We start from the raw sequence: 26,652 nt of genomic DNA on the forward strand, positions 1-26,652 counted from the left end.
AAACACTCACTAGAAGGCAGCAGCACACTCTGTATGTGTCTGTGCCTCTCTTACTCACACTGCTCTTCATCCTTCCTCCTCTTTTTATAGTTAATGTTCAGAAGGCAGGTGGAGAAGAAAAAAGGTTCAAATGTGGAGAAATATAAACATTTCTCTGATAAAATATATTACAAAGTTCCTTACATTTGCTTGTACTATTGTTTGATGCAAGGTTTGCTGAATCGACCATTTACTATTCAAGTAATTTTTTTTTATTTCTGCTGCACCTTTAGCTTTCCTACATCCAATATTGTGCAGCACATATGTCTAGGTGGCTGGTATTAGCCAAACACTGACTCAGTCTCCTGAAATGTCATAAAATCTTCAATACTGATTTACGATGGAAGAATTAAAGACCCTGAGCAGCTTGCAGTGTGCTAATCCCACGCCCAGTCTTAACCTCATGCTTCCTAAGTATGGCTTAACAACAGAAGGACTGCTAGAATGTGATGCAATGGTTACAATGGCGGGTGGACAGCGTGCTTGACCCCAAAGCAACAGGTGTGACTGATAATCTACAAATGTGTTTCAGATCTACGTCAGTTATGAAATTATATTTCTTCTGAAATGTTTCAGAGCTACACTTATTTTAATATTTCACCATTTTTAAGATCTTTGCTTCCTGTTATTAAAACACCTCCCAAAGATGAAAAGATTTACTACTTCTGGAAGCGTGAGCCCTAATACGATCAAGGTCGTAGAGGATGTGACCGCGACTGCGCCCATGATAGGGGGGGAATTGCTGATGCCAGCGGCTATTTCAGCTCAATGTTTGTCCGAGGATGGGCTAACAGGATGGGGACATTAACCAAGAAAAAGGCCCAGGATGGAGTACATTATTCATGGAAGGGACTCAGGATGGGGGACATTATATCAAGATGTAGGACATTATACCAGGACGGGGCCGAGTATGTGGGACCTTAAACCTGGAGGGGGCCCAGAATGGAGGACATTAAACAAGGAAGAGGCCCAGGTCAGGGGACTTTATACCCGGAAGGGGCCCAGGACGTGGCAAATTAGTACTAAAATGGGCCCAGGATGGAGTCATTATTACAGGAAGGGGCCAGGATGGAGAACATTATTACAGGAAGGGGCCAGGATGGAGAACATTATTACAGGAAGGGGCCAGGATGGAGAACATTATCACTGGAAGGGGCCAGGAAGGAGGACATTATACCTGGATGTAGGATATTATACCAGGAAAGGGCCTAGAATGTGATACATTATACACAGAGGGGGTCCAGAATGGAGATGGAGGACATCATACAAGATAGAGGCCCAGGATGGAGGACATTATTACAGGAACGGGCCAGGATGGAGCAGATTATTACAGGAATGGGCCAGGATTGGGGACATTATTACAGGATGGGGGATATTACTACATGGGGGATGAACACGAATGTCTTTATAGGATCTGGAATGCTACAAGGAATCATACATCTGATGAACATGTTGGTGGGGGCCCAGGTCCAAATTTTGCACCAAGGCCCATCGAACCTATATCTAAAACTGTAAGGGCTTGTTCACATGCTGCTTTTTTGTCGTGTTTTTTCTTTAGCACATTTTAGAGTACCAGCAAAAAATGAATCACATTTCTGAAATCTCATGTACACACTGCTTATTTTTTCCTTACAGGTTTGAACCTTTTAAAGCGTTTTCTCAAATATGCAGTATGTCAATTCTTTCAGCGTTTTTGCAGCATTATTAACCCATGCAAACGACTGAGAAAAAAATAAGAGTAAAAAATGCATTAAAAACGCACGCTAAAAAATGTGTATTTTACTTAGCATTTTTGCAGCAGCGAAATACGGAGCACCGAAAACTCACCAAAAATTCTGGGAACTTAACCTAAGAGAGAATTACAAGCAGAAAATGGTTCTACATGTTTCTGTACCTGAGATTTAATTGTGATATCTTGCCACTTTGAGCCTCCAGTGAGCAGTTGTAAAGTGTGGGAAATCCTTGCAGCAAGTGATTAATTTCCCTGCAGCACCCCCGCAGGGAAAATTAAGCATTGCATAGTGCCCAAGTAACTTGGAAAAGCCACAAACCAATTCTAACTTTGTAGAGTTTTTATTTTAGATTCCTTTATGTCGGAGAGCAGTAAGGCCATCCTTATACACCCCTAATGCTTCCTCCTATTCACTTTTTAGCAATGGATTTTAGGAACCTGCAGCTTAAATTTTATAGATTCACAACCTGCACCTAGGGATCGTCCACCACCATTTTTATTTTTTTTTTATTGTTATTATTTTTTTTTACTTAAATGCATGTATATGGGACTAAAAATAATTTTTGAAATTAAGTTTCATTAAAAATTTTGCCCCGTACATCCTTGTTTCCCTGAACATTCAACTTCGATGTGGTCAACTGAAAGGAGCTCAGAAAAAAGACAGATATAAGAATTACAAACTTTCCTATCAGACCAACAGAATGAGCTCACTGACAGATTCTCAGTTAAATCATTCTGCAGACAGCAATAGACTGCGCAACACAAAGGCAGTAGAAGGCAACCGGTGTAAAATTGTAATGGAACACAATTACAAAAATAGTTTTTAGAAAATAAAAAAAAAATTGTCCCCGAAGGTGGACAGCCCCCAATTTCCAGTGGCAATGTTCTTCATAAAAGATGTGGGACTGACAACCTGTTTTAGTGTGTCTCAATCCTGAGAACATCTGAGGCACTAGGGCTACAGAAGTCCACATTGGTAGAACAGAAAGCAAATCCTCAACCGTCCCCCCTCATATACTCATCACCCAGCATAGCAGAGCATTTCATTTTTTTTGCCAGCGGCTTAGGATACACAATGAGCCAACACAGTTCTGCATGAATGACTTGCTGTTGCGATGCATTTTGACAACTAACCCCCTTGGGATGTTAGAGGAGGCAGGAGCTCTGCAGCAGAGGAGGACGCTTTCTACATTTGTCGTAGAGGTTCTATGGACCCACCAAATACTGAAACTTGACAAGAAAGAAAAGGATGAGAATGGAATCCCTAGATTAAAAAGCTATAGATAGCTCACATCTGGAGGAACATATTGGGATTACCAAAAAAAATGCAGCACTGATGCAATAAGTCTGTTGTCTAGGTTAAGTAGGAAAGGACTTAACTTGTGGTTACTAGCAACCTCCATCAAGCAATCTGTTTTTTTACAATTCCATTTAAAGCTCTCCTTGCGGACTAGAGAAGAGTGTATCGGTTCCAGTAACAAGTGTATTAGTAAGGTCAGACTTTTGCTGATGATAAGGTCCGGCTCATAGTTGGCTTTCCAAGTTACAGTGGGTATGGAAAGTATTCAGACCCCTTTAAATTTTTCACTCTTTGTTTCATTGCAGCCATTTGGTAAATTCTAAAAAGTTCATTTTTTTCTCATTAAAGTACACTCTGCACCCCATCTTGACTGAAAAAAACTAGAAATGTAGATTTTTTTGCAAATTTATTAAAAAAGAAAAACTGAAATATCACATGGTGATAAGTATTCGGACCCTTTGCTCAGACACTCATATTTAAGTCACATGCTGTCCATTTCCTTGTGATCCTCCTTGAGATGGTTCTACTCCTTCATTGGAGTCCAGCTGTCTTTAATTAAACTGATAGGACTTGATTTGGAAAGGCACACACCTGTCTATATAAGACCTCACAGCTCACAGTGCATGTCAGACCAAATAAGAATCATGAGCTCAAAGGAACTGCCCAAGGAGCTCAGAGACAGAATTGTGTCAAGGCACAGATCTGGCCAAGGTTATAAAATAATTTCTGCATTACTCAAGGTTCCTAAGAGCACAGTGGCCTCCATAATCCTTAAATGGAAGAAGTTTGGGACCACCAGAAGTCTTCCTAGACCTGGCCGTCCAGCCAAACTGAGCAATAGTGGGAGAAGAACCTTGGTGAGAGAGGTAAAGAAGAACCCCAAGATCACTGTGGCTGAGCTCCAGAGGTGCAGTAGGGAGATGGGAGAAAGTTCCACAAAGTCAACTATCACTGCAGCCCTCCACCAGTCGAGCCTTTATGGCAGAGTGGCCCGACAGAAGTCTTTCCTCAGTGCAAGACCTATGAAAGCCTGCATAGAGTTTGCTCAAAAACACATGAAGGACTCCCACACTATGAGAAATAAGATTCTCTGGTTTGATGAGACGAAGATAGAACTTTTTGGTGATAATTCTAAGCAGTATGTGTGGAGAAAACCAGGCTCATGACTTGCCTAATACAATACCAAGAGTGAAACATGGTGGTGGCAGCATCATGCTATGGGGGTGTTTTTCAGCTGCAGGGACAGGATGACTGGTTGCAATTGAAGGAAACATGAATGCGACCAAGTACAGAGATATCCTGGATGAAAACCTCTTCCAGAATGCTCTGGACCTCAGACTTGGCTGAAGGTTCACACTCCAACAAGACAATGACCCTAAGCACACAGCTAAAATAACAAAGGAGTGGCTTCAGAACAACTCTGTGACCATTCTTGACTGGCCCAGCCAGAGTCCTGACCTAAACCCAATTGAGCATCTCTGGAGAGACCTGAAAATGACTGTCCACCAACGTTCACCATCCAACTTGACGGAACTGGAGAGGATCTGCAAGGAAGAATGGCAGAGGATCCCCAAATCCAGGTGTGAAAAACTTGTTGCATCATTCCCAAGACGATTCATGGCTGTACTAGCTCAAAAGGGTGCTTCTACTCAATACTGAGCAAAGGGTCTGAATACTTATGACCATGTGATATTTCAGTTTTTCTTTTTAAATAAATTTGCAAAAATTTCTACATTTCTGTTTTTTTTTCAGTCAAGAAGGGGTGCAGAGTGTACTTTAATGAGAATTAATTTACCAAATGGCTGCAATGAAACAAAGAGTGAAAAATTTAAAGGGGTCTGAATACTTTCTGTACCCACTGTATCTCAAAGGTGTTTGTTGGCAGTGATGACATGGATCTGTGCATGTCAAAAGTGGCGTAACCAAAGTCTGGGCCAGTGTGCAAAATTTGGGCCTGGGCCCCCACCCGCATGTTGGTCAGATGTATGGGCCTTTGTAGCATTCTAGATCCTATTAAGAAATACGTGTTCACCCCCCATGTAATAATTTTAATAATATTATAGTAATCTCTCCCAGCCTGGCCCCGTCCAGTAATAATGTCCTCCATCCAGTTATAATGCCCCACATCCTGGCCCCTTCCAAGTATAATGCTCCAATCCTGGGCTCCTTTCTGGTATAATGCCCCCATGAAGTGCCCCTTCCTGGTATAATGTCCCCATCCTGGGCCCCTTTCTGGTATAACGTCCCCCAACCTGGTACAATGTTCCACATCGTGGACCTCTTCCTAGTTTAATGCCTTCCATCCTGGGCCCCTTCCTACTATAATGTCCCCATCCAGGGTCACTTCCTGTTATAATGTCCTCATCCAGGGTCCCTTCCTGATATAATGCCCCCATCAAGTGCCCCTTCCTGGTATAATGTTCCCTTCCTGGGCCCCTTCCTGGTATAATGCCTCCCATCCTGGGCCCCTTCCTGGTATAATTTCCTCATCCAGGGTCCCTTCCTAGTATAATGTCCTCATCCAGGGCCCCTTCCTGATATAATGTACCCAATCCTGGGCTCCTTCCTGATATAATGTCCCCATCCTGGACCCCTTCATGGTATATTGTCTCCATTCTAGTATAATGCCCCCATCCTGGGCCCTTCCGTTCTTCTCCAGTACATTTTAAAAATAAATAAATGTTTATTCTTATCTTCTCCCACTCCCACGACGTGCGGCGTCCTCCTCTATAGCCTGCGCAGACACCGGTAACTGACTTCGGTGTGCTGGCACGGGCAGTGCCAACGTTTGCTGCCAGCTTCTAGTTAAAATTGACGCTGACGTCGGCATTGTCCCGGTCGTGGTTATGCCCTCTGTGACCGCGACTGTTACACCCCTGCATGTCAGTCAAGTTCTTACAAACTGAGATCAGCTAGACTGTTCTTATTGGAGTTGTCCACCTCTGGGAACATTTTTATTACTTAAATGTATGTATTTTAGACTAAAAAAAAATTTTTTGCAGTTGGGTTTCATTCAAAAATTTTCATCGTTTGCCATTTATTGCTTCTGTGTTACACTGTCTATTTCTGGCTGCAGAATGAGTTAACTGAGAATCTGTCAGTGATAATGGTCTGACCACATCAAAGTAGAATATGCGAGCCTGTAAAGCCAAACATTGCAAAATTTGTAATGAAACCCAATTGCAAAAATTATTTAGAGCCCCAAATAATGCTCTTAGGTAAAGAAAAAAACAGATATAATTTGCAGTTTCACTCTGAGACAAATAGTTTACTATAGGGGCAATAAAAATATGCTGGGCAGGGCAAGGGGGCCAATGAGTAATTCTTCCTTGGCCAAGCGAAAAAGTTAGGAAAAAGTTAGGACAGTAAACTGAATCTGTGACCCAGGTAAAGGAGAATCTAATTGTGGCTAGATCCAAATTTATTGACCGGTGACCCAACCTGTGATCTAATGATGCCACAAAACATCTTCCACCAAACTAGATTGAAATCTTGAGAGAAAGTTGCCAGTAAGTAAGAATCAGTTATTTTCAGTGACAGAGCCACAACGCCTTAAGAATGTTAGATGTTGAGGAATTAAGAGATCAAAGAAATCCAGCTTTGAAAGTTTTCTTGTGTTCTTAGTATAGAAGTTCTATCAAACACAATCCCAGGATTACCTATATGACCACTTAGGTCAACTTCTAGGTCCCAGATACAGGTTAGAGCTTAACCCACTTGTGCAAAGTTAAATTCTTTAAGATACATCAAAAGTATCCGCGACTCTGAAAAATTAAGTGGATTGACCCTCCTTTGAAGTTTCTTCAGTTGTACAAGGACCTTCTTCATCACTTGTGAAGTTCTTTACTTTCTGCTGTAGTTCCTGTCTTTGGCCATTGTTGCTACATAAACTTGCACATAGGTCATGTATAGATCCATAAGGCCTGAGTGAAGAAATGCAAAGTTCCTTTATGACACCATGGCCAACCGTGTATCTAAACACAAACACAACAAGTGCATCGGTGGTTTTGGACACTTTTTTAGGAAGATCTCGCTGTGTTTTGCAGTGCTATCTCGAATCAGATATACAGTCACCATAGCCCTCTATGAACCTATTTCACTGGGTGTCTAGGACTTGTGGTAGATTGCCTCACTTGGTTGCACATAGAGGTACACAGGAACACTGTCTATTTAAATCTTCTGCTTAGTTTATTAAGAGCATTGCATAAACTACAGCAATGTTAACAAAAACAAACACGGCCTTCCTGGCCTAACAGGAAATACAAAACATAACTAGAACGTATGGCACAGTCCTTGTTGCTATGGGTAACCGCCCGCTTCAGGAACTAACAACCCAAGGTTTGTCTTTCCTTCACATGACAAAACAGCTCAGAGCTTTCACCTTCATGCTGTACCCACACCAAATGCTCTTAAGGCTGTGAATTTTATTCTCTGACCTTCTCCCTCTGTACAGGTGTTCAATCATCCTAGTCCTAAAGATGGTTGATTGACTCCTTTGTGTGGTGGAACCTTTTTTCCTATGTTGAATTACTGAAGCTAACAATCTCAGTGCTACATGTCACACATCCAGTACTTTGCCAGTGACTTTGTCACATATCCCCCCCCTCTGCCCAAAGCCATAGCTTTTGGCACTTTCAGTCACCAAACAGGGGAGACTAAACTGGCATCTGCGTTACCGTGCAGCTTCCCAGGCTATAGGTCTTTCACATGAAAGATGAAGACCTATAGTCCTGAGTTTCTACTCTTGGAATGCCATCTCTGCTTCAAGAGGCCATTTGGCCATTGACGTCTTCGTGGCCTTAAGGAGGTCAGTCAGGGATGTGGCTATCATGGAGAAATTAGGGATACACTGCTGATACTATCCCACCATTCCCAGAAATGCCTGAAGCTGTTTCTTGGACCAGTTTTGGCCAATTTTGGACTGCCTCCACCTTATTCACTTGCAGATTTACTTTGCTTCTTCCAACGATGTAGCCCAGGTATTTTCCCTACTTTTTCCTGATGGCACACTTCTTTGGGTTTATGGTAAACTCCCCTTTCCTCAGCGCATCCAGCACGACCTGGACCTTCTGCAGATGACTTCTCCAATCCGGGCTGAATATCACAATATCGTCAAATTAAGCTGTTGCGTACTTTTTGTGAGGGGCTAAGATCCTGTCTATGGCCGTCCGGAAGGTAGCCGGGTCTCTTTGCAGGCCTAATGGGCTTCTGATATACTGGAAGCAACGGTCAGGTGTAAAAGAGGTCGTCTTAATCTTTGAACTTTAAGAGAAGAGGATTTGCCAGTATTAGGTCAAGGAAGGGGTTGTATCTGGCTGACCCTAGCTTCGATATGTGTTCATCGTCGCGGGGTATCGCATACGCATCATTTTTTAGCCCCTTCCTTCGAAATCACCTTGCGGCGGACTTTGAGGATTCTATAGGGCCTTTGGTTCACCTGCACATGTGGTTCTGTCAGAATTCCATGTTCATCAACCTGCGTACGTCTTGGTAACTCCGAAAACAGGTCCCCGTTTTGATGAAGAAGTTCTTGGCACTGCTGTTTCTGGGCCGATGACAGTGTCTGTGCCACAGGGACACCCTTAGTATCGCCTTCTGGTCTGTCGAGCGCACATGGAGTTTCAACTTGGCTTCTCTGTTGCCCTGCCTTGACAGAAAGCAGCACGAGAGGATTTTGGAATGGAGAGGTGGTAGCGGTTAACTGGCAGGTGGGACAGGACTTGCAATATTTTATGATTTCACGGTAACATCTAGGCCAATAGTACCTCTGCATGACTCATTGTTGAGTTTTGTCCACCCCCAGATGGCCACCCAAGACATGTGAATGGGAGCTGTCCAACACCCTTTGTCTATAGGGTCCTGGTACCAATAATTGCTCCACTATCTCCTCCCTCACCTTAATGACCCAGTAAAATAAGTCCCCACTCAACATGAAATAGGAAAACCGGGTGTCAGCCCCCGACTTCTGTGCTATGCCATTTATGACTGTTACCTTACTGAATGCCTCTTTTAGAGTTAGGTCCCTATGTTCGGTGAACCCCAAATTTTCTCTGGTCACCCCTATCTCAGGAATGTCTACATCAGGGGATACTACCTTCTCCTCTTCACCCAGTACACAGAAGGGAAACTTGTCAGACTCTGAGGTTGGTGTGATTTTTTTAGGGCCAACCCATTTCTTACCCGAGCAATTGAGGTCTTGACCGCTCCGCCACAAGTCCCAAAACAACACAAAGTCCTGACCTATGATAATAGGGTGCAACAAATCCTGGACCACACTGACCTCATGTGACTCAGTACCTCGGGCCTTCTCAATGACCACTTTAGCCACTGGATAGTCTTTAGCATCCCCATGAATACAGCAGACGCCCACCTTCTTCCCAGGGATCAATTGGAGAGGGAGCGTGTCCCTCACGAGGGTCACCAAACTCCCAGAGTCTAGTAGTCCAGTCATTTGCAAGCCATTCACCTTTACAGGACAAGCTTGGGGCCACTTGCTGGTTGGACAATCCACACTGCAAGCTGGATATGAATAGAAGGAACACCGGCGTCCCATGCTACAGTCCATTTGCTCAGTGGTCAGGGGACAATGGGCTGTATATGACCTGGGCCATGACATCTCCAACAGATTACATTCCCCGATGAGGGCCTTGGCATGACCTCTGCCGCCTCCTTGGACTTTGGACACCCCACCCCCTTTTTAACCTCAGCCCCCCAGTATGGAATGGGTTCCATCGACCCCCTGATACCTTTTGACCAGTCCGACCTAGTCATTGGCATTCCGGGGATTTCCCTGGGCAACCCAAGTCTGCATCGGGCTTGGTAGGGAGTGCACGAACTGGTCCATTACAACTCGCTCCATCATCTGCGCTGGGGTAGAGGACTCCGGCTTTAACCACTTTTGGACGAGGTGCTGAAGATCAAGCATTTGGGAGCGGGGGGTTTGTCATGGTGATATGACCAGCGGTGGAACCATTGTGCCCTGACAGACATTGTCACCCCCAAGCGGGCCAAAATTTCTGTTTTCAATTTTTCATATTCTTTGGTGTCCTGTAAAGCTAAATCATAGTAGGCCTCTTGTGGCTCTCCTGTTAAGTATGGCACCAGGACTCATGCCCACTGCCCTGGCGGCAGTTTCTCTCTATCGACGACCCTTTCAAAAACAGATAAAAAGGCCTCTATGTCATCACCCGGGGTCATTTTCTGCAAGGCTCGCCTTCCGGACAGAGGAATCATCAGCTGACATTGCTGCCGTGCCACGAACCGTCTCTGTGAGTTAATAAATCTGCTGCGGCTTTTGTCGGCTCTGTTGCAGGTACTGTTGCTGCTTCTGTTGGAGCTGCTGCTGGTGCTGTTTCTGCTGCTGCAGCTGTTGCATCAGCAGCTTACTTATCTCCTGTCGTGCCAGCTGTTGCTGCTGTAGCTGCTGCTGTTGATGCTCCCTGTGTTGCTGTAGCTGCTGCAGGTGCTGCTGGCGTTGGCTTTGGACCAGGTGCTTGATCAGCTCCTCAATTTTGTCTGACCGCTACTCCATGCTGACAGCCGCCTTCACCCAGGACATGCAGTCTGTCCACAGCTGTCACACTTGCTTCCTGGGGATCTTGCCTGCACTCCTAACACCAGCTGTGGTAGATCCCCTCACTTGGTTGCAAATAGAGGTACACAGGAACAGTGTCTCTTTAAATCTTCTGCTGAGTTTATTAAAACCCTTTCGCAACCTTTGGTTTTGTCGTTTTTGCATTTTCGTTTTTTGCTCCCCTTGTTCCCAGAGCCATAGCGTTTTTATTTTTTGGTCAATATGGCCATGTGAGGGCTTCTTTTTTGCGGGACGAGTTGTACTTTTCAACGCCATTACTAGTTCTACCATATCGTGTACGGGAAAACAGGAAAAAAATTCCAAGTGCGGTGAAATTGCAAAAAAAGTGCAATACCACAGTTGTTTTTTATTTATTTTTTTGCCACGTTCACTGAATGCTAAAACTGACCTGCTATTCTTATTCTCCAGGTCATTACGAGTTCATAGACACCAAACATGTATAGGTTCTTTTATATTTAAGTGGTAAAAAAAAATTCCAAAATTTGGTAAAAAAAAAAAAAAAAAACTGCGCCATTTTCTAAGACCTGTAGCGTCTCCATTTTTCGTGATCTGGGGCTGGGTGAGGGCTTATTTTTTGCGCGCCGGGCTGACATTTTTATTGATAACATATTGGGGTAGATCCGATGTTTTGATCGCCCGTTATTGCATTTTATTGCAATTTTGCAGTGACCAAAAAGCGTAATTCTGGCGTTTAGAATTTTTTTCTCGTTACGCTGTTTACCGTTCGGATTAATTCTTTTTTTATATTGATAGATCGGGCGATTCTGAACGCGGCAATACCAAATATGTCTATGTAGGGTTTTTTTTTTATATTTTATTTTGAATGGGGCGAAAGGGAGGTGATTTAAACTTTTATATTTTTAAAAACTTTTTTTTTTCACTTTTTGCATGCTTCTATAGTCTCCACAGGAGACTAGAAGCAGCAACTGTCCGATTGCCTCTGCTACATTCAGGGGATCAGCAGATCCCCTGTATGCAGCAGAAATGGTCCTGTGCTATGAGCGCCGACCACTAGGTGGTGCTCATAGCGACCAGCTCATGACAACCGCAGGCGTCTGCTGCAGACCCTGGGTTGTCATGCCCACCCATCGGTGACCCGCGATCATGTGACGGGGTCGCCGATGGGCAGGGCTTAGGATGCGCTTCCAGGAAGCGCGCGTTAAATGCCGCTTTCGGAGATTGACAGCGGCATTTAACTTGTTAACAGCCGCGGGTGGATCGCAATTCCATCCGCGGCTGTTGCGGACACATGTCAGCTGTAAGAATCAGCTGACATGTGCTCGGTTCAGTGCGGGCTCACCACCGCTCCCAAGAGCACTGCATAAACTACAGCAGTGTTAGTAAAAACAAACATAGTCTTCCTGGCCTAACAGTAAAAACAAAACATAACCATAACGTATGGCACAGTCCTTGTTGCTACGGGTAACCGCCCGCTTCAAGAACAAAGAACCCAAGGTTTGTCTTTCCTTCACATGACAAAACAGCTCAGAGCTTTCATCTCCATGCCCCCCCCCACACCAAATGCTCTCAAGGCTGTGAATTTTATCCTCTGACCTCCTTCCTCTCTACAGGTGTTCAATCATCCTAGTCCTAAAGATGACTGATTAACCCCTTTGTGTGCTGGAACCTTTTTTCCTATGTTGAATTACTGGAGCTAACAATCTCATTGCTACATATCTCCCAGTTACGGAGCTGCACAGAACAGCTCCATTGACGGAATAGTGACCACAGGTGGGTACTGCACATCCGCCCTCTATGGAGTTGAATAAGGGGCGTATGTGCAGTGCCGGCCTTGGCCGCTATACAGTCACTGGAGCTATGCTGCTCAGCTCCATAACTGGGCAGTTCTGTCTGCAACCGACCCCGGAAACAGCTGATTGCCGGGTGTCGCACCCCCACTGATCAGACATTGATGACTAAGGAAAGGCCATCAATGTTAAACTCTTGGACAACCCCTTTAAGGAAATTTCAAGGAAAACTCCTCGTAGGTTAGTTTCATGGAGACCTAAAAGTGGACAATGTCTTGGCACCATGATGGACAACCTATGAATAAAGATAACATTTATGTGATGCATTTCATATATGACATCTGAAAAACTCACCAACGAGTCAATGGAGGTCAACGTGTGGTTGGCATTCATCAAAGAGTAGGTCACTTGATATACACCATCATTTGTTTCACTATTTCCATAAAAACCGATACCAATACCAGCACTGTGAAGAGAAAAAAAAAGTTATAGAAGTGTTGTCACTGTAAATCCCAAGATAGCATTAACAAGGAATTAATTTACACTGCTTAAAAGTCCCAATTAACTTGCATCTTAAAAGGAATTTTTAAGTGGCTCGGCCCGATATCTCCAAGGATTTGTTATCTAGGTCTGCCTTGCCCAAAATACCTTTTATAGCCTAGAAAAATGAAAAAAAAATCTTCTGATGTACATTCAATCTATGTTTTTGATAGGACGTTGCATTTGTTTCATTATGTACAGGACTAGAGAATCATCCAAGATCAGGTTCTAAGCAATGACGGTCTTCAAAGGTTCAGAATAAGACAACCATCTCCAGAGCTGACAATCTCTAGAGTCTATTTCTTATTAGTTGCTTCACGAATAGAATTTATTTTTATTCATGCTTCCTCAGTATTCAAAAATAGCAAGGAAATTTACGAAGATATGTATATGAGCTCTGAGCTCTGAGATCTGGTGGCTTTTGGGACCTTTGTTTGGCACTGGCTATGGCCATTCAATCTATGGCTTAAAAAAAGACCCTGGGTTAATTAAAATATCCAAAACTCTAAAACCATGTTTGGGGGACAACAAGGAACCAATGAAAGGGTTAGGCTCTCAATCATTTTCCCTGGTGGGCCAAAGGAACCACAATTTGGTACTGATTATACCTGTTCAAACACCTGAGGAAGGCTTTAATAAGCGAAAACATGTTGTGTACTGTATATTCATAGTTTTATTTTATTTTGTTACAATAAAATTTCATATTCTCCAATTTTGGACTACTCTATTCACCTTGATTTTTTCTTGGTGGCAAAGACAGCGCAATTCCTGATCTCTGGTCTGGCTATGTCTGTTCATTGCAATACCTAGATGTAGTCATGCAACTAATCATTAAAATTGTGTCCATCCAAAAGACATGTCCCACAGTAAGACACGAATGGCAAATAATTGCCTCTGCAACATTTTCCGGAAAATATGTCTGCAACGTCCCCAGGGCTCAATTTTCCTTTAATTAATTGGATCAAACATATAGGTAGAATATGCCTTCTACACTATGTTTAGGCAGCTCAGAACTTATACATATGCAAACATGCGAATGCAGATTACTCTCATTTCATTTACAATGCAAATCAAAATTTTAGGTCAAATCCAGGGTAATTAAATTGATACATCCATGAAAGGTAAAGATAGAGGAACTTGTGGAAACTTGAGACAAACTAAATGGAAAAATGCTTTAAAAGTTGGCCAAGTACTGAATTTCCAGAAACCTATATGGACATGTGAAGCCCTTAGAGGGGTGAGTTGCCCCATATGTGGATTTTGGTTCTTGCAAAATTTACAAAATTGACATGTTTGTGTGCCGAGATAACATGGAACTGGGATCGTTTTCTCCCATAACCTTACTGTATCTACATTTTCTTCTCACAAAGACAAATTGTATGGAAATAAGATGGTAAACCCCTCCTCTCAGACGTCTATACTCCATGATATAACTGTAAGTCACAGTCTTACATCTGGTGCATTGTGGGTAGAACAGATGGTTAGACGTCGTCTCAATTTGGAGGGCTGAGGTGTGACACATTGTCATTATTAAAAAGAAATTAAGCTAAATAATCCTTCATTCTTCTGATGGTCTAGATGTTCTCTACACTTAAAGGGACTTAACCCCTTTACCCCCGAAGGCTGTTTTCATGGTAACTGTAGCATGCAGAAGTAGTGCTGTTGCTTTAAAAGAGCCCCAGGGGGAATTTGGGGAAGTCGTTTACTGTCTGGCTGGAGCAGAATAGAAAGGTGGTGTGTGTGTTCTGTATCTCACAGAAGCGCCCCTGCAAGTGAAAAGGATTCAAGTCAGGAGTGAAGCTAAGCACAGGTCAGGTAGAGTTCCTGAACTAGCAGGGCAGAGTATTGTCAGGCAGAAAGATAAGGACTGGAAGAAATGGTGTCACAGGGATCATCTCCCTCAGCAAACCCCCCCTCCTCCATCTTACTATGCTGTAAAGAATGCTGTGTTCATTAATGTGCCTTTTCATTAGAACTGTGCTGTCCTGCTGTAAAGAATGCTGTGTTCATTAATGTGCCTTTTCTTTAGAACTGTGCTGTCCTGTACTACTGGGAAGACTGTGAATTGCTGTGCTGCTAAGGAAACTGTAATTTTTGTCACTGGAGCCTGTTGCTCATGAGACTTAACTTTCACTGGCTGTGCAGCTTCTTATTAAATGCTACTGTTCTACCGTTTATGAGAACTCTTGTCAGGTGTGTCTGGTTAGCAAGTGAAACAACCTACGTGTCTGTGCCTCAGGGTCAATACCCCTGTGTGTCTGAGAGAAGCTGCAGCACATGGTCTATGGTCGCCCTGAGTAACGGTTCCCCCAAGATTCCAAAGAATTCATGTAACCTGTCTCGCCCCTATCTGAACCTAGCGGCGTGCGTGTAAAATAATGACCAGGCCAATTTTAACAATTCTGACCACTGTCACTTTATGAGGTAATAACTCAGGAACGCTTCAATGGATCCCACTGATTGTGAGAATGTTTTTGTGACATATTGTACTTCATGATAGTGGTAAAATGTATTTGATATGACTTGCGTTTATTTGTGAAAAAAATCGGAAATTCTGCAAAAATGCTGGAAATTTAGCAATTTTCAAACTTTGAATTTCCATGCCCTTAAATCAGAGAGATATGTCACAGAAAATAGTTAATAAACAACATTTCCCACATGTCTACTTTACATAAGCACAATTTTGGAACCAAAATTTTTTTTGTTAGGAAGTTATGAGGATTAAAAGTTGACCAGCGATTTCTCATTTTTACAACAAAATTTACAAAATCATTTTTTTAGGGACCAAATATCATTTGAAGTCCCTTAGAGGGGTCTTTATGACAGAAAATACCTAAAAGTGACACCATTCTAAAAACTGCACTCCTCAAGGTGCTCAAAACCACATTCAAGAAGTTTATTAACCCTTCAGGTGCTTCACAGCAATTAATGGAATGTGAAAGGAAAAAATGAACATTTAACTTTTTTTCACAATAATTTTACTTTAGACCCAATTTTTTTTATTTTTGTAAGGGTAACAGGAATAAATGGACCACAAAATTTGTTGTGCAAATTCTCGTGAGCATGCCAATACCCCATGTGTGGGGGAAAACCACTGTTTGGGCGCACGGCAGGGCTCAGAAGGGAAGGAGCGCCATTTGACTTTTTGAATGTAAAATTTGCATGAATAATTAGCGGATGCTATGTTGCGTTTGGAGAGCCCCTAATGTGCCTGAACAGTGGAAACCCCCCACAAGTGACACCATTTTGGAAACTAGATCCCTCACGGAACCTATCTAGATGTTTGGTGAGCACTTTGAACCCTCAAGTGTTTCACAAAAGTTCATATTTTGCTGAGCTAGTTTGATGGTGCCATGCCACATTGGCAGAGCCCCTGAGGTGCCAGAACAGCAGAACCACCCCCCATAAGAGACTCCATTTTACAAATTACACCTCACAATGAATTCATCTAGGGGTGCGGTGAGCATGTTCACACCACATGTGCCTCATAGAATTTTACAAGATTGGGCGGTGAAGAAAGAATAATTACATTTTTACCACCAAAGTTTTGTTTTAACCCCAGATTTTACAGTTTCACACTGGGAAATGGGTAAAAATGGCCCCAAAATATGTCACACAATTTTTGCTAAATGTAGAAATACCCCATATGTAGCTGTACAGTACTGCTTAGCCACATGGCTCGGGAGGGACGTAGCACTATTTGCCTCCTAGAGCACAGATTTTCCTAGAATAGTATGCAGACTCCATATACAAAGACGCTACGTGCGAGAAGAGCAGAATCTCCCCTCAAATGACCCCATTTTGGAAATTATACTCCTTTGGAAATTTATCTACAGGTGTGGTGAGGATTTTAACTACATGGGTGTTTTCCAGAAACAAGCAGCAACGGATGTTGCTGAGTGAAAAGCTGTCATTGTAGTGACCTGTACATTTTAGTGCCCAGTATGTTATGCCCAGCTCATGCGTCTGGAGACATGCACCCGTAAATTAGGCAGACTCTCATCGCGACAGAAATGCCGAGCCATACTGTAATCTTTGGGAGGCTGAATGAACAAATCAGCAGCAGGTGAAGAATTGGTTTTATTTATTTTTTTGCATCGCCATATTTTGAGAGCTATAATTTTTCCATATGTCGGACGACAGAGTCATGTGATGGCTTGTTTCTTGCGGGACAAGTTGATGTTTTTATTGGTACCATTTTCGGGCACATGACATTTTTTGATCACTTTCTCTTCCGATTTTTGGGAGGCAGGATAAACAAAAATCTCTAATTCAGGAATTGTTTTTTTTTTTTATGCAGTTCTGCGAGTGGTAAAATTGGTAAGACAGCTTTATTCTTCGGGTCAGTACATTTACAGCGAGACTACATTTATATTGTTTTTTATGTTTTGGCACTTTTACACAATAAAAACTATTTTATAGAAAAAATATATTTTTTTGCATTGCTTTATTCTGAGAGCTATAACTTTTTTGTTTTTCAGCTAATAAAGCTGTGTGGTGGCTTGTTTTTTGCGGTAACATTTTTATTTACATTTGTCTTTTTGATCGCGTTTTATTCCACTTTTTGTTTGGCGGTATGATGATAAAGCACCGTTTTTTGCTTTGTCTTTTATTTTTTTTTACCATGTTTACTAAAGGGGTTAACTAGTGTGACAGTTTTATAGGTCAGATCATTATGGACACGGCGATACAAAATATGTGTACTTTTATTGTTTATATATATTTTTTATTTATTTATGGATACAATTGATGCGCCCCCAGGGCAGTGGGGTACTCGGTGTCCGGGCCTATGGATGCTGGGGGGGAATATGTCACAGTTTCTGGCCCGGTGCGTGGCCCAGGGCGGTCAACAAAAAGGGGATAGTTTATATGGGATTTGTAGTTTGATCGTGACACCACCTGTGGTTTCTGTTAATTTGTACCAGCGCTGCTGCAGACCTCTGAGGCAGTTGATAGGCAGCTAGGATGGAACAGCTCCCGACAGGTGGAGCGGGCCTCAGGGCAGTGAAGAGTTTGACGGTGGGTGGTGATGCTGGGGTTTGTAGTGCAGTCGGGATGGCACAGCAGGAGTAACTGACAGAGACAGGGGATTCGCTTCAATACCTTTACTGGTGCGGATGGCAGGTATGGTCCAGGGTACTCGGTAGGAAGGGTGCACTTCAGGACTTCTCCCCAGTGAGCGGGTATAAGGCCTCCTGGTCCGTGTCTCCCTCTTTCTAAGCTCCTGGCCAGCCTGCAACTGGGCCTAGCTTCTGTGTCATGTTGGTCTCTTCACCTGTCGTTTGGTAGTAGGACCTTCCGCTGGCAACCACTATCCCTGGGCCCCGGGGCCTTCGTGGTTCCTGGTCCTGTTATCGGTTTAGCTTCAGGTCGGCCAGGGACTTGTAGTCCTCCTGGTATGCCGGTGATCCCTACTGGGTATAAAGGGACCCTGTAGGCGTGGACCCGATGTCCGGTTTGTATACTCGGGGTGAGCCTATGATGCTCCTCTGCCCCCTCAACTCCTCTCTCCTCTCCTCCTTGCCTCCGTCCACACTCGGGGCCCTCAATACAGCAGCAGACATGCTGCGTCTTCGCTGCTCTCAGCCTCAGCACGCTCTCATCCTCTTCTGACTGACTGACTGCCTGGCTCCACCCTTCATATATCCATATATATATCCCTAACGGGCTCCCTCTCGCGGTATGAGGTGGAAGGGTGGAGGTGTTTGTATGTAATAAGGGCCTCTTGTGGAGAAGTCCGTCCATGTACCCTTTTGGGTCCTGTGGTACCTGTGAACAGCAGGGTGCCACCCAATATATTTTTATTTTTTGGGGATTTTTTTTTATATTTTTACAATTTTTTTCCCACTTTTTTCACTTTTTTTCACTTTTTTACTTAGTCCCACTATGGGACTTTCATTTTTTGCAGGCTGATTGCTTTTGTAGCATAGAGATGCAGCAGCATCCCTATGCAATGCGAGCTGTCAGTGCTGCACTGACACAAGTTAGATAGATCATGCACTGTGCATAATCTAACTAACTTGCTGGTGCCTGGTGACCCAGATGCTGTCATAACAACATCGGGTCACCCTAGTAACGATCGGGACCCCGTGATGACATTGCAGGGTCTCCGATCAAAAGTAAGAGGGGTTATCTTACCTCTGCCTGCTCCTGAAATGCTGCGATCGACATAGATTGTAGAATTTAGGGGGTTAATGTGCTGGAATCGGTGCAGTACTGCTCCTGGCATCGAGTGTCGGTGTCAGCTGTCAGAATCAGCTGACACCCGGCAGCGATCGCACCCGCACAGCCTCTGAACGCCCATGAGACATAATAATACGTACCTGGTCATTAAGGCCCAGGGCACAGGGACGTATTATTACGTCTCACGTTAGAAAGGGGTTAAATGGGTTGTCCCCCCTTTTTTTTTTACTTAAAGCATATGTATTTGAGGCTAAAAATCATTTTTGCAATTTGGCTTCATTAAAAATGTTGCACCGTTTGGTTTTTACAGGCTCTTTATTTCACTGCGTATTCAACTTTGATGAGGTCAGTGAGCTAAGAGGTGCCCCAAAAAATACAGATAAGACTTACAAGTTCTTCCCCAAGAATGACCTCAATGACGGATTATCTGTTATCTCATTCTGTGGCCAGCAATATACAGCACAACATAGGGGCTACAAAAGGCAGGCGGTGCAAAATTTTTTAATGCAAAACAATTGCAAAAATTATTTTTATGCATTTAAGTAAAAAAAAATATTCCAAAAAGTGGACAACCCCTTAAAAAAAATCCAGTCATAACAAAATGTTTCGCTGATGACATCTCTGCTGGATGACTGGGATATATCGAAATATCCTTTTTTATTTAGATATCACAGCCAACAGATACTGCAATTATAAAACTGTGCAATGTGTAGGTAAATGTGACCATAGACATTGTCCCAAGGTTGGCAGAAGCTGCCGACTTCGGCAGGACCTGCAGACCAAGCATATTGAAAGTTCATTCACTTCCATTTGGATGATGAATATTTCAATATAGTTGATCCTTTTGTTTTCAACTCAAATAATTTGCAACCAGAGGTACCCTGCAGAAACTTACTCCGCTCTCCTTATCGAGAATAAATGCATGCTCAGCTGAACTGAACGTACATTATGTATGGAAAGGTCTGGGAGAATAGCAGCTGCCAACGTTTATGCCACCAATGCTCACAGGATCCTCTCAGGCGTGTCTTTCTACTGCTTTGCAAAAGTACCCTATAAGCTACACCCCTTTGTAAAAAAAACATAAAAAGCTGCACTGAATTAAAAAGCCCATATTTCTAGAGCCGTATGGTGGATTTAAAAAAAAAAATCATTAAAGGAGCAACAGGAATGGAAAAGAAATCTGTAGATCTTCCACCTACTCCATTCTGTTAGCCTGTGAAAATCGGACCGATTTTTTTCACGCACCCGTAGACTTGTATTGACAATTTTGATCCGACACTCAGATCAAAATCTTACACGTCTCTGATATTTTTTCCGCGAACCACCCAGTCCGAGGAAAAAAATTGGACACGTGCACAGCCCCATAGGATATCATAGACACAAGTACTATCTGTGAAAACAATGGATAGCACTCATCCAAGAAAATCGGTTGTGTGCACGAGCCCTAAGTTTATCTGCACATGGTGTCTGTTAAGGTTGAGCGAGGTTTTCCAAGAAGAAGACGCTGCAGGACACATTGGTGTTTTTTTTGTCCTGCAGCATCTTTTTGCGTCTTGATGGTCATTTCCTGAGCACTTGCTTCATCTTTTTTGATTGTCAGCATTTTTTTCAAGCTTTTTTTCCAGCATTTTAGGGTTGTACAGGCATTTACTGGTAATTTTTTTTTCTTATTTTAGCAAAGCTGTCGAGGAAAGAAAAAAGACTTAAAAACAAACTGAGCCGGAACTCAAAGTTTTCAAGGAGTTTTGAGATTTGGATGACAATTTGAAGGATTTCAGGGTTTAGGCTATGTGCACATAGAGTTTTTTTGAAGCGTTCAGAAACAAATCCTCCTCCAAATTTCAAAACTCCTCAGTTTCTGCTCAGAAAAATCAGCAAAAAAAGACTACATGTGCACATTGCTCTTGGCTTTGTGCACACGGCATCCTTTTCAGGAGGATTCCGCCCGGAATTTGCAAATTTACCTGAAAAAGTACCACAGGAGGGCCCTATAAAATGATTATATTGCGCAGCACTGTCAAAACGACATTGCTGTGCACATGTTCCCTCGCATGTCACTTCCTTTAACCCCTTCCGTGGTTCAGAAACCCTACAGCGGTTAAGAAAAGTAACATGCTCATTCTTCTTCTAGCCAAAACCGCCCGCGCTCAATACTAAGAGTATTGAGCAAAAGTTGTTGGCGGCTGAGCCGCTGCAAGAACGCTGGCGAAATCGCTTCGCCTGGGAAAACTCGGTGGCTGTGCGGGCAGCTAATTTACGTGCACATACCTTTACAGAGGAAGCCTGCAGATGGTGAAAACTGCTGAAAAAAGTAGCATACACACAAGTCAGATACTTCTGAAAAGTCACCTGAAACAACAGTAAGTCTTCCAGCGAAAAGGTGCGAAAAATTCAGTTCAGGTGTATATTCACACATGGCATATTTGCAAAAATTCCGAAACGTAACCCTATTCTGGAACTGATTTTGGGTTATAGATGCTTGATAATTGACAGTCTACATAAATGCAACTTTATAAGAGCATTTGTATGCCAGGAATAAAATCATTAATTCCTGTCTTCTTCCATCTTATTTCAACAAACGAGTATTTAATTTATCCAGCTCTTCAGGAGAGATAACAGAGGGAATAATGATCGCCTTTCTCAGTTTTAATTACTGACTAGCCTGTTCACCCATATTTTGTTTCTATGTTCTCTTCTCTTTCCAACTTTCCCTATCATTAACAAAGCCTGAACAAGATAATTACAGATCTTTGTCTGACAACACTGAGAACTTCACAGACAAAGCACCTGACACATCTCAGTTGGAATAAAGTGACCCAGATGTTGCTACAAACAGTCCCATGCAGCATTTTAATGTTGGCAGAAATGCTTTGGGATTATTGGAACATCTATCACATCCGTAGAGGACAAGTTTATAAAAACAGATTTGTACTTTACACTTTATCTGTAAACTCAAGAGTGAATTGTATCTTGATCACCAGGGACAAAGCTGGGAAAGGGAAAGGCTGTCGGGTCCAACAGGAAAATATACTCTTATGATACAATGATATATTAGTATATGATAATAGATATTTTTTCAGAATAATACTCGTAGATTTGCTAACCTGACCATACATGATGCGTGCAGAATTCACCCCCTTTAACAAAAGTTAGACTATGTGCTTTCAGGTGTCTTTTCCCCCATGAAAAAGTGCTACAAAAGCTCAACATAAAATAAGCAAAGTGCACAGCAATGTCAAAACATTGCTGTGTACAGGTTCCATCTTGTGTCACATCTTTTAACAGCTTTAGGGGTCGGAAACTCTGGAGAGAGTAAAAGAAGTGACGTAGTCATTTTCGAGTGGCAAAACCTATGGCAAATCCCCTTAGGAAAATGTTCACAGATGTGCTGAAAAACCATGATTCTACAGGTCAGTATGATTATAGTGATACCAATTGCAAATTGTTTTTTTTTTATTAAAGTGGTGAAAAAAATTCGGAAATGTGAAATGGCTTGTGAGTGTTTTTCTGAGTTTTTTTGTATTGCAAGATGACATTTTTATTGGTACTATTTTGGGGTACATTTGAAGTTTTAATCACTTTTTATTTCATTTTTTGGAGGAGGAGTTTCAACCAAAAATTGGCGTTACAATTTTTATTTTTTGATTTACCTGCGTTTAACATAGGGGTTAAATAATTTTGTACTTTTCAGAAATCGGACATTTGAGAATTTAGCAATTCAAATATTTGTATATTATTTTTATTTCTTAATTTGGATATAGGGAAAAGAGGAATTTACTCAATTTTGTTGCGAGTTCTGAAAGTGTTTACCCAGTGTTTACTGGCCAATCGGAGGCCAGCAGCATACGTTGGCGTGCATGTGTCTGGGGGCGCATGCCAATGACATCATGTGCTCCCTTCGCTTGCACGCTAAAGTCAGCTGCCGGCTACAGAAGAGGACGCAGCATGACGGGGGGAGCGGAGGGAAGCTGAGCAGAATCATTTATTTTTTGTCTAGGTATGAAGGGAATCGGTCATCCCCTGGGAAGTATATACAGTAACCTATTAATATGGGCATGCAGGTGATAGAAATGTTAATCTAGTCCTACCTGTATGCCTCATATTAATGGTCTTGTTTTGTGAAATATTATATTTCATCTTTATGTTAATGATCCCTTCCAGGCCCCAAGACCGGAAGGAATCCCTGCCTCCTTTCTTCATTATATTAGTATAATAGTGTCCTGTGACATGCAGTTGAGGAGCTGTAAGCCAACACCTTTGCGTTGAACTCCCTACATGATCCTCCCTTCTATGGGAGAAAGTCTCCGTGACTCAACAGCGCCTCCGCAGAAGATCACAGATTAGTGTAATCAAAGCAGAGATTTATCGTACAATATAATGATATACCAAACAGTGATTGCATCTTTTTTTACTCTAAAGGTCCCATACACGTTAGACCAAAGTTGTACTAAATAGAAGATTTCGACCAAATTGATTGTTCGTTGTATGTTTTTTAGGTGGCAACCGATTGACTTTTGGGTGACGAATGATCGTAGTTGTCCAAAGGCTCACTTTCTGTGTGGGCCCGGTCATGGTTGCGATCGTTAAAACACAAAAAACCCCTCAAAAAAATACTTTTTTTTTTAAATTGGATGACCAGAGGTGTAAGGATTATGGTTGCAGAGTGGGCAACCACGACCACGCCCGTGTGAAAAGGGAGCCTGCTGATATCATTGCCTATTTAAGCTGCATATGCATCTAAGGACACACATTCAGCAGAAATGTATTGGGACACAGAGACCCGCTAGCTCCCTGCATTGCAATACACACCAGAGGCCAGCAGTTAGCGTCGGCATGCCCGTCACTGGGGTGGTGCATGGCAATAACGTCATGCACCATGCCAGGCAAGCCAAAGTCATCTCCCAGCTCCGGCACCGGCTATAGAAGATGTCACCAAACTTCATTGGAGTAGAGGAAGGTAAGATGATTTTTTTTAAAATCTTTTTGAATTAAACGGGGAACATTATTACTAAAAAGGGCTCAGGATGGGGGACATTATTATAGGAAGGGGCCAAAATGGGGGACATTATACCAGGAAGGGACCCAGGATCGGGGATATTATACCAGGAAGGGGCCCGGGGTAAGGGACATTATACCAGGAAGGGGCCTGGAAAGGGGGACATTATTACAAGAAGGCATCAGGATGGGGGACATAATGAAATGGGGGGTGAACACATATGTCATTATAGGATTTATAACACTACAAGGGCCCATACATCTGTCCAACATGGAGGTGGGGCCTCTAGATATGATACTATGGGTGACTTATGCTATTGTACTATGTCACTATGGCATGTATTATCTGGAGGTACCCATTTATTGATTCCTCCTTTATACATCCAACTATAAACACCAAGGAGATGTGAATTGAATGTAACACTATCAATATCAGCTGGAAATATTTAGTGGTGATGCCTAAGTGGCTCGGTGAACAAAACATTTACATTTTGGGTTCATGGCCAGGAAATTCCTCAGATCTCAATCCCATTGAGAACCTGGGATCAATCCTCAAAGACAGGAGGAAAACAAAAACACAGAAAATGTGATAAACTCCGAGCACTGATTAGACAAGAATGGGCTGTCATCAGTCAGGATTTGGCCCAGAAGCCAAAATCCAGTTTGCAGGACAAAGGACAGAAGTCTGGAGAAGTAAGAGTCAACTCTATAAACTCTATACATTGAGACTTTCCATAAACTTGAAATATTTGTAAATAAAAGTGTAAAAACTTATGAAATGTTTATAATTGTACTGCAGTAACCAGAGAAAAATCCTACTAAAAGATTTAAAAACACTGAAGCAACAAAATGTGTGAAAAAAAACAAAACTTGTATCAGTCTCAAAATTTTTGGCCACAACTGTACTTGCAACCTATGAAAAGTAATAAAAGTGGAGCATAGAAAAATATAAGATAAAACAGCTGTTCAAAACAATAAGTACAGAACACAATATTCAGAGCAGTCACATAATCACACAGCACTGTATAGTGTACTTCCATTTATTACACAGAACTGGTGATGGGAATTGACCTACGACCTGGAGGGGTCTCCTCCGCAGACATCCACCTCCTTTCCCTCCATATTTCATTTATACTGAGTTCCCTCCCTCCATCTCTTTGTCTCCATGGAGACAAGCTTCACCACTATAAGAAAGAAGCCATTATCATGCTAATGGGACCCTTTTCTTTCACTAGAGGAATTCTTGGTGGGAAAATGATAGTGCTTTAAAGATGGGAGGGGTAGTAGAAAAAAAAGCTTCTTTTCTTCTCCCCCAGACAGTCAAACTGTAAACCTTTCTAAAACCTTTCTGGGAAGCTACAGCTTTATGTTCTCCACAGTTTTATTTTTATTCCATTTGTTACTCACCTTTTTGCAGTATTTTATAATATTAAAGCTCTAGAATTCTATTTGGACAGTATATATTATTTTACATTTTAAACTTCTGTATATATATACAGTACAGACCAAAAGTTTGGACACACCTTCTCATTGAAAGATTTTTCTGTATTTTCATGACTTTGAAAATTGTACATTCACACTGAAGGCATCAAAACTATGAATTAACACATGTGGAATTATATACTTAACAAAAAAGTGTGAATCAACTGAAAATATGTCTTATATTCTAGGTTCTTCAAAGTAGCCACCTTTTGCTTTGATGACTGCTTTGCACACTCTTGGCATTCTCTTGATGAACTTCAAGAGGTAGTCACCGGAAATGGTTTTCACTTCACAGGTGTGCCCTGTCAGGTTTAATAAGTGGGATTTCTTGCCATATAAATGGGGTTGGGACCATCAGTTGTGTTGTGCAGAAGTCTGGTGGATACACAGTTGATAGTCCTGCTGAATAGACTGTTAGAATTTGTATTATGGCAAGAAAAAAGCAGCTAAGTAAAGAAAAACGAGTGGCCATCATTACTTTCAGAAATGAAGGTCAGTCAGTCCGAAAAATTTGGCAGACTTTGAAAGTGTCCCCAAGTGCAGTTGCAAAAACCATTAAACGCTACAAAGAAACTGGCTCACATGAGGACCGCCCCAGGAAAGGAAGACCAAAAGTCACCTCTGCTTCTGAGGATAAGTTTATCCGAGTCACCAGCCTCAGAAATCGCAGGTTAACAGCATCTCAGATTAGAGACCAGGTCAATGCCACACAGAGTTCTAGCAGCAGACACATCTCCACAACAACTGTTAGGAGACTTTGTGCATCAGGCCTTCATGGTAAAATAGCTGCTAGGAAACCACTGCTAAGGACAGGCAACAAGTAGAAGAGACTTGTTTGGGCTAAAGAACACAAGGAATGGACATTAGACTAGTGGAAATCTGTGCTTTGGTCTGATGAGTCCAAATTTGAGATCTTAGGTTACAACCACCGTGTCTTTGTGCGACGCAGAAAAGGTGAACAGATGGACTCTACATGCCTGGTTCCCACCGTGAAGCATGGAGGAGGAGGTGTGATGGTGTGGGAGTGCTTTGCTGGTGA

General features: G+C 42.4%; 1 protein-coding gene across 2 annotated transcripts in view; it reads right to left on the reverse strand.

The window, feature by feature from the left end:
• TTYH1 (tweety family member 1) overlaps positions 1 to 26,652 on the reverse strand; it is a 240,303-nt gene that overhangs the window by 66,452 nt on the left and 147,199 nt on the right. For both annotated transcript variants that reach the window (XM_073656482.1, XM_073656483.1), the window contains exon 3: positions 12,768 to 12,879. In XM_073656482.1, coding sequence (XP_073512583.1) covers positions 12,768 to 12,879 — 112 coding nt within the window. The remainder of the gene's footprint in view (positions 1 to 12,767; positions 12,880 to 26,652) is intronic.

Source organism: Phyllobates terribilis, unplaced genomic scaffold, assembly GCF_046119375.1.
Source record: "Phyllobates terribilis strain yellow unplaced genomic scaffold, ASM4611937v1 Scaffold_12__6_contigs__length_324123572, whole genome shotgun sequence".
Lineage (NCBI taxonomy): Eukaryota > Metazoa > Chordata > Amphibia > Anura > Dendrobatidae > Phyllobates > Phyllobates terribilis.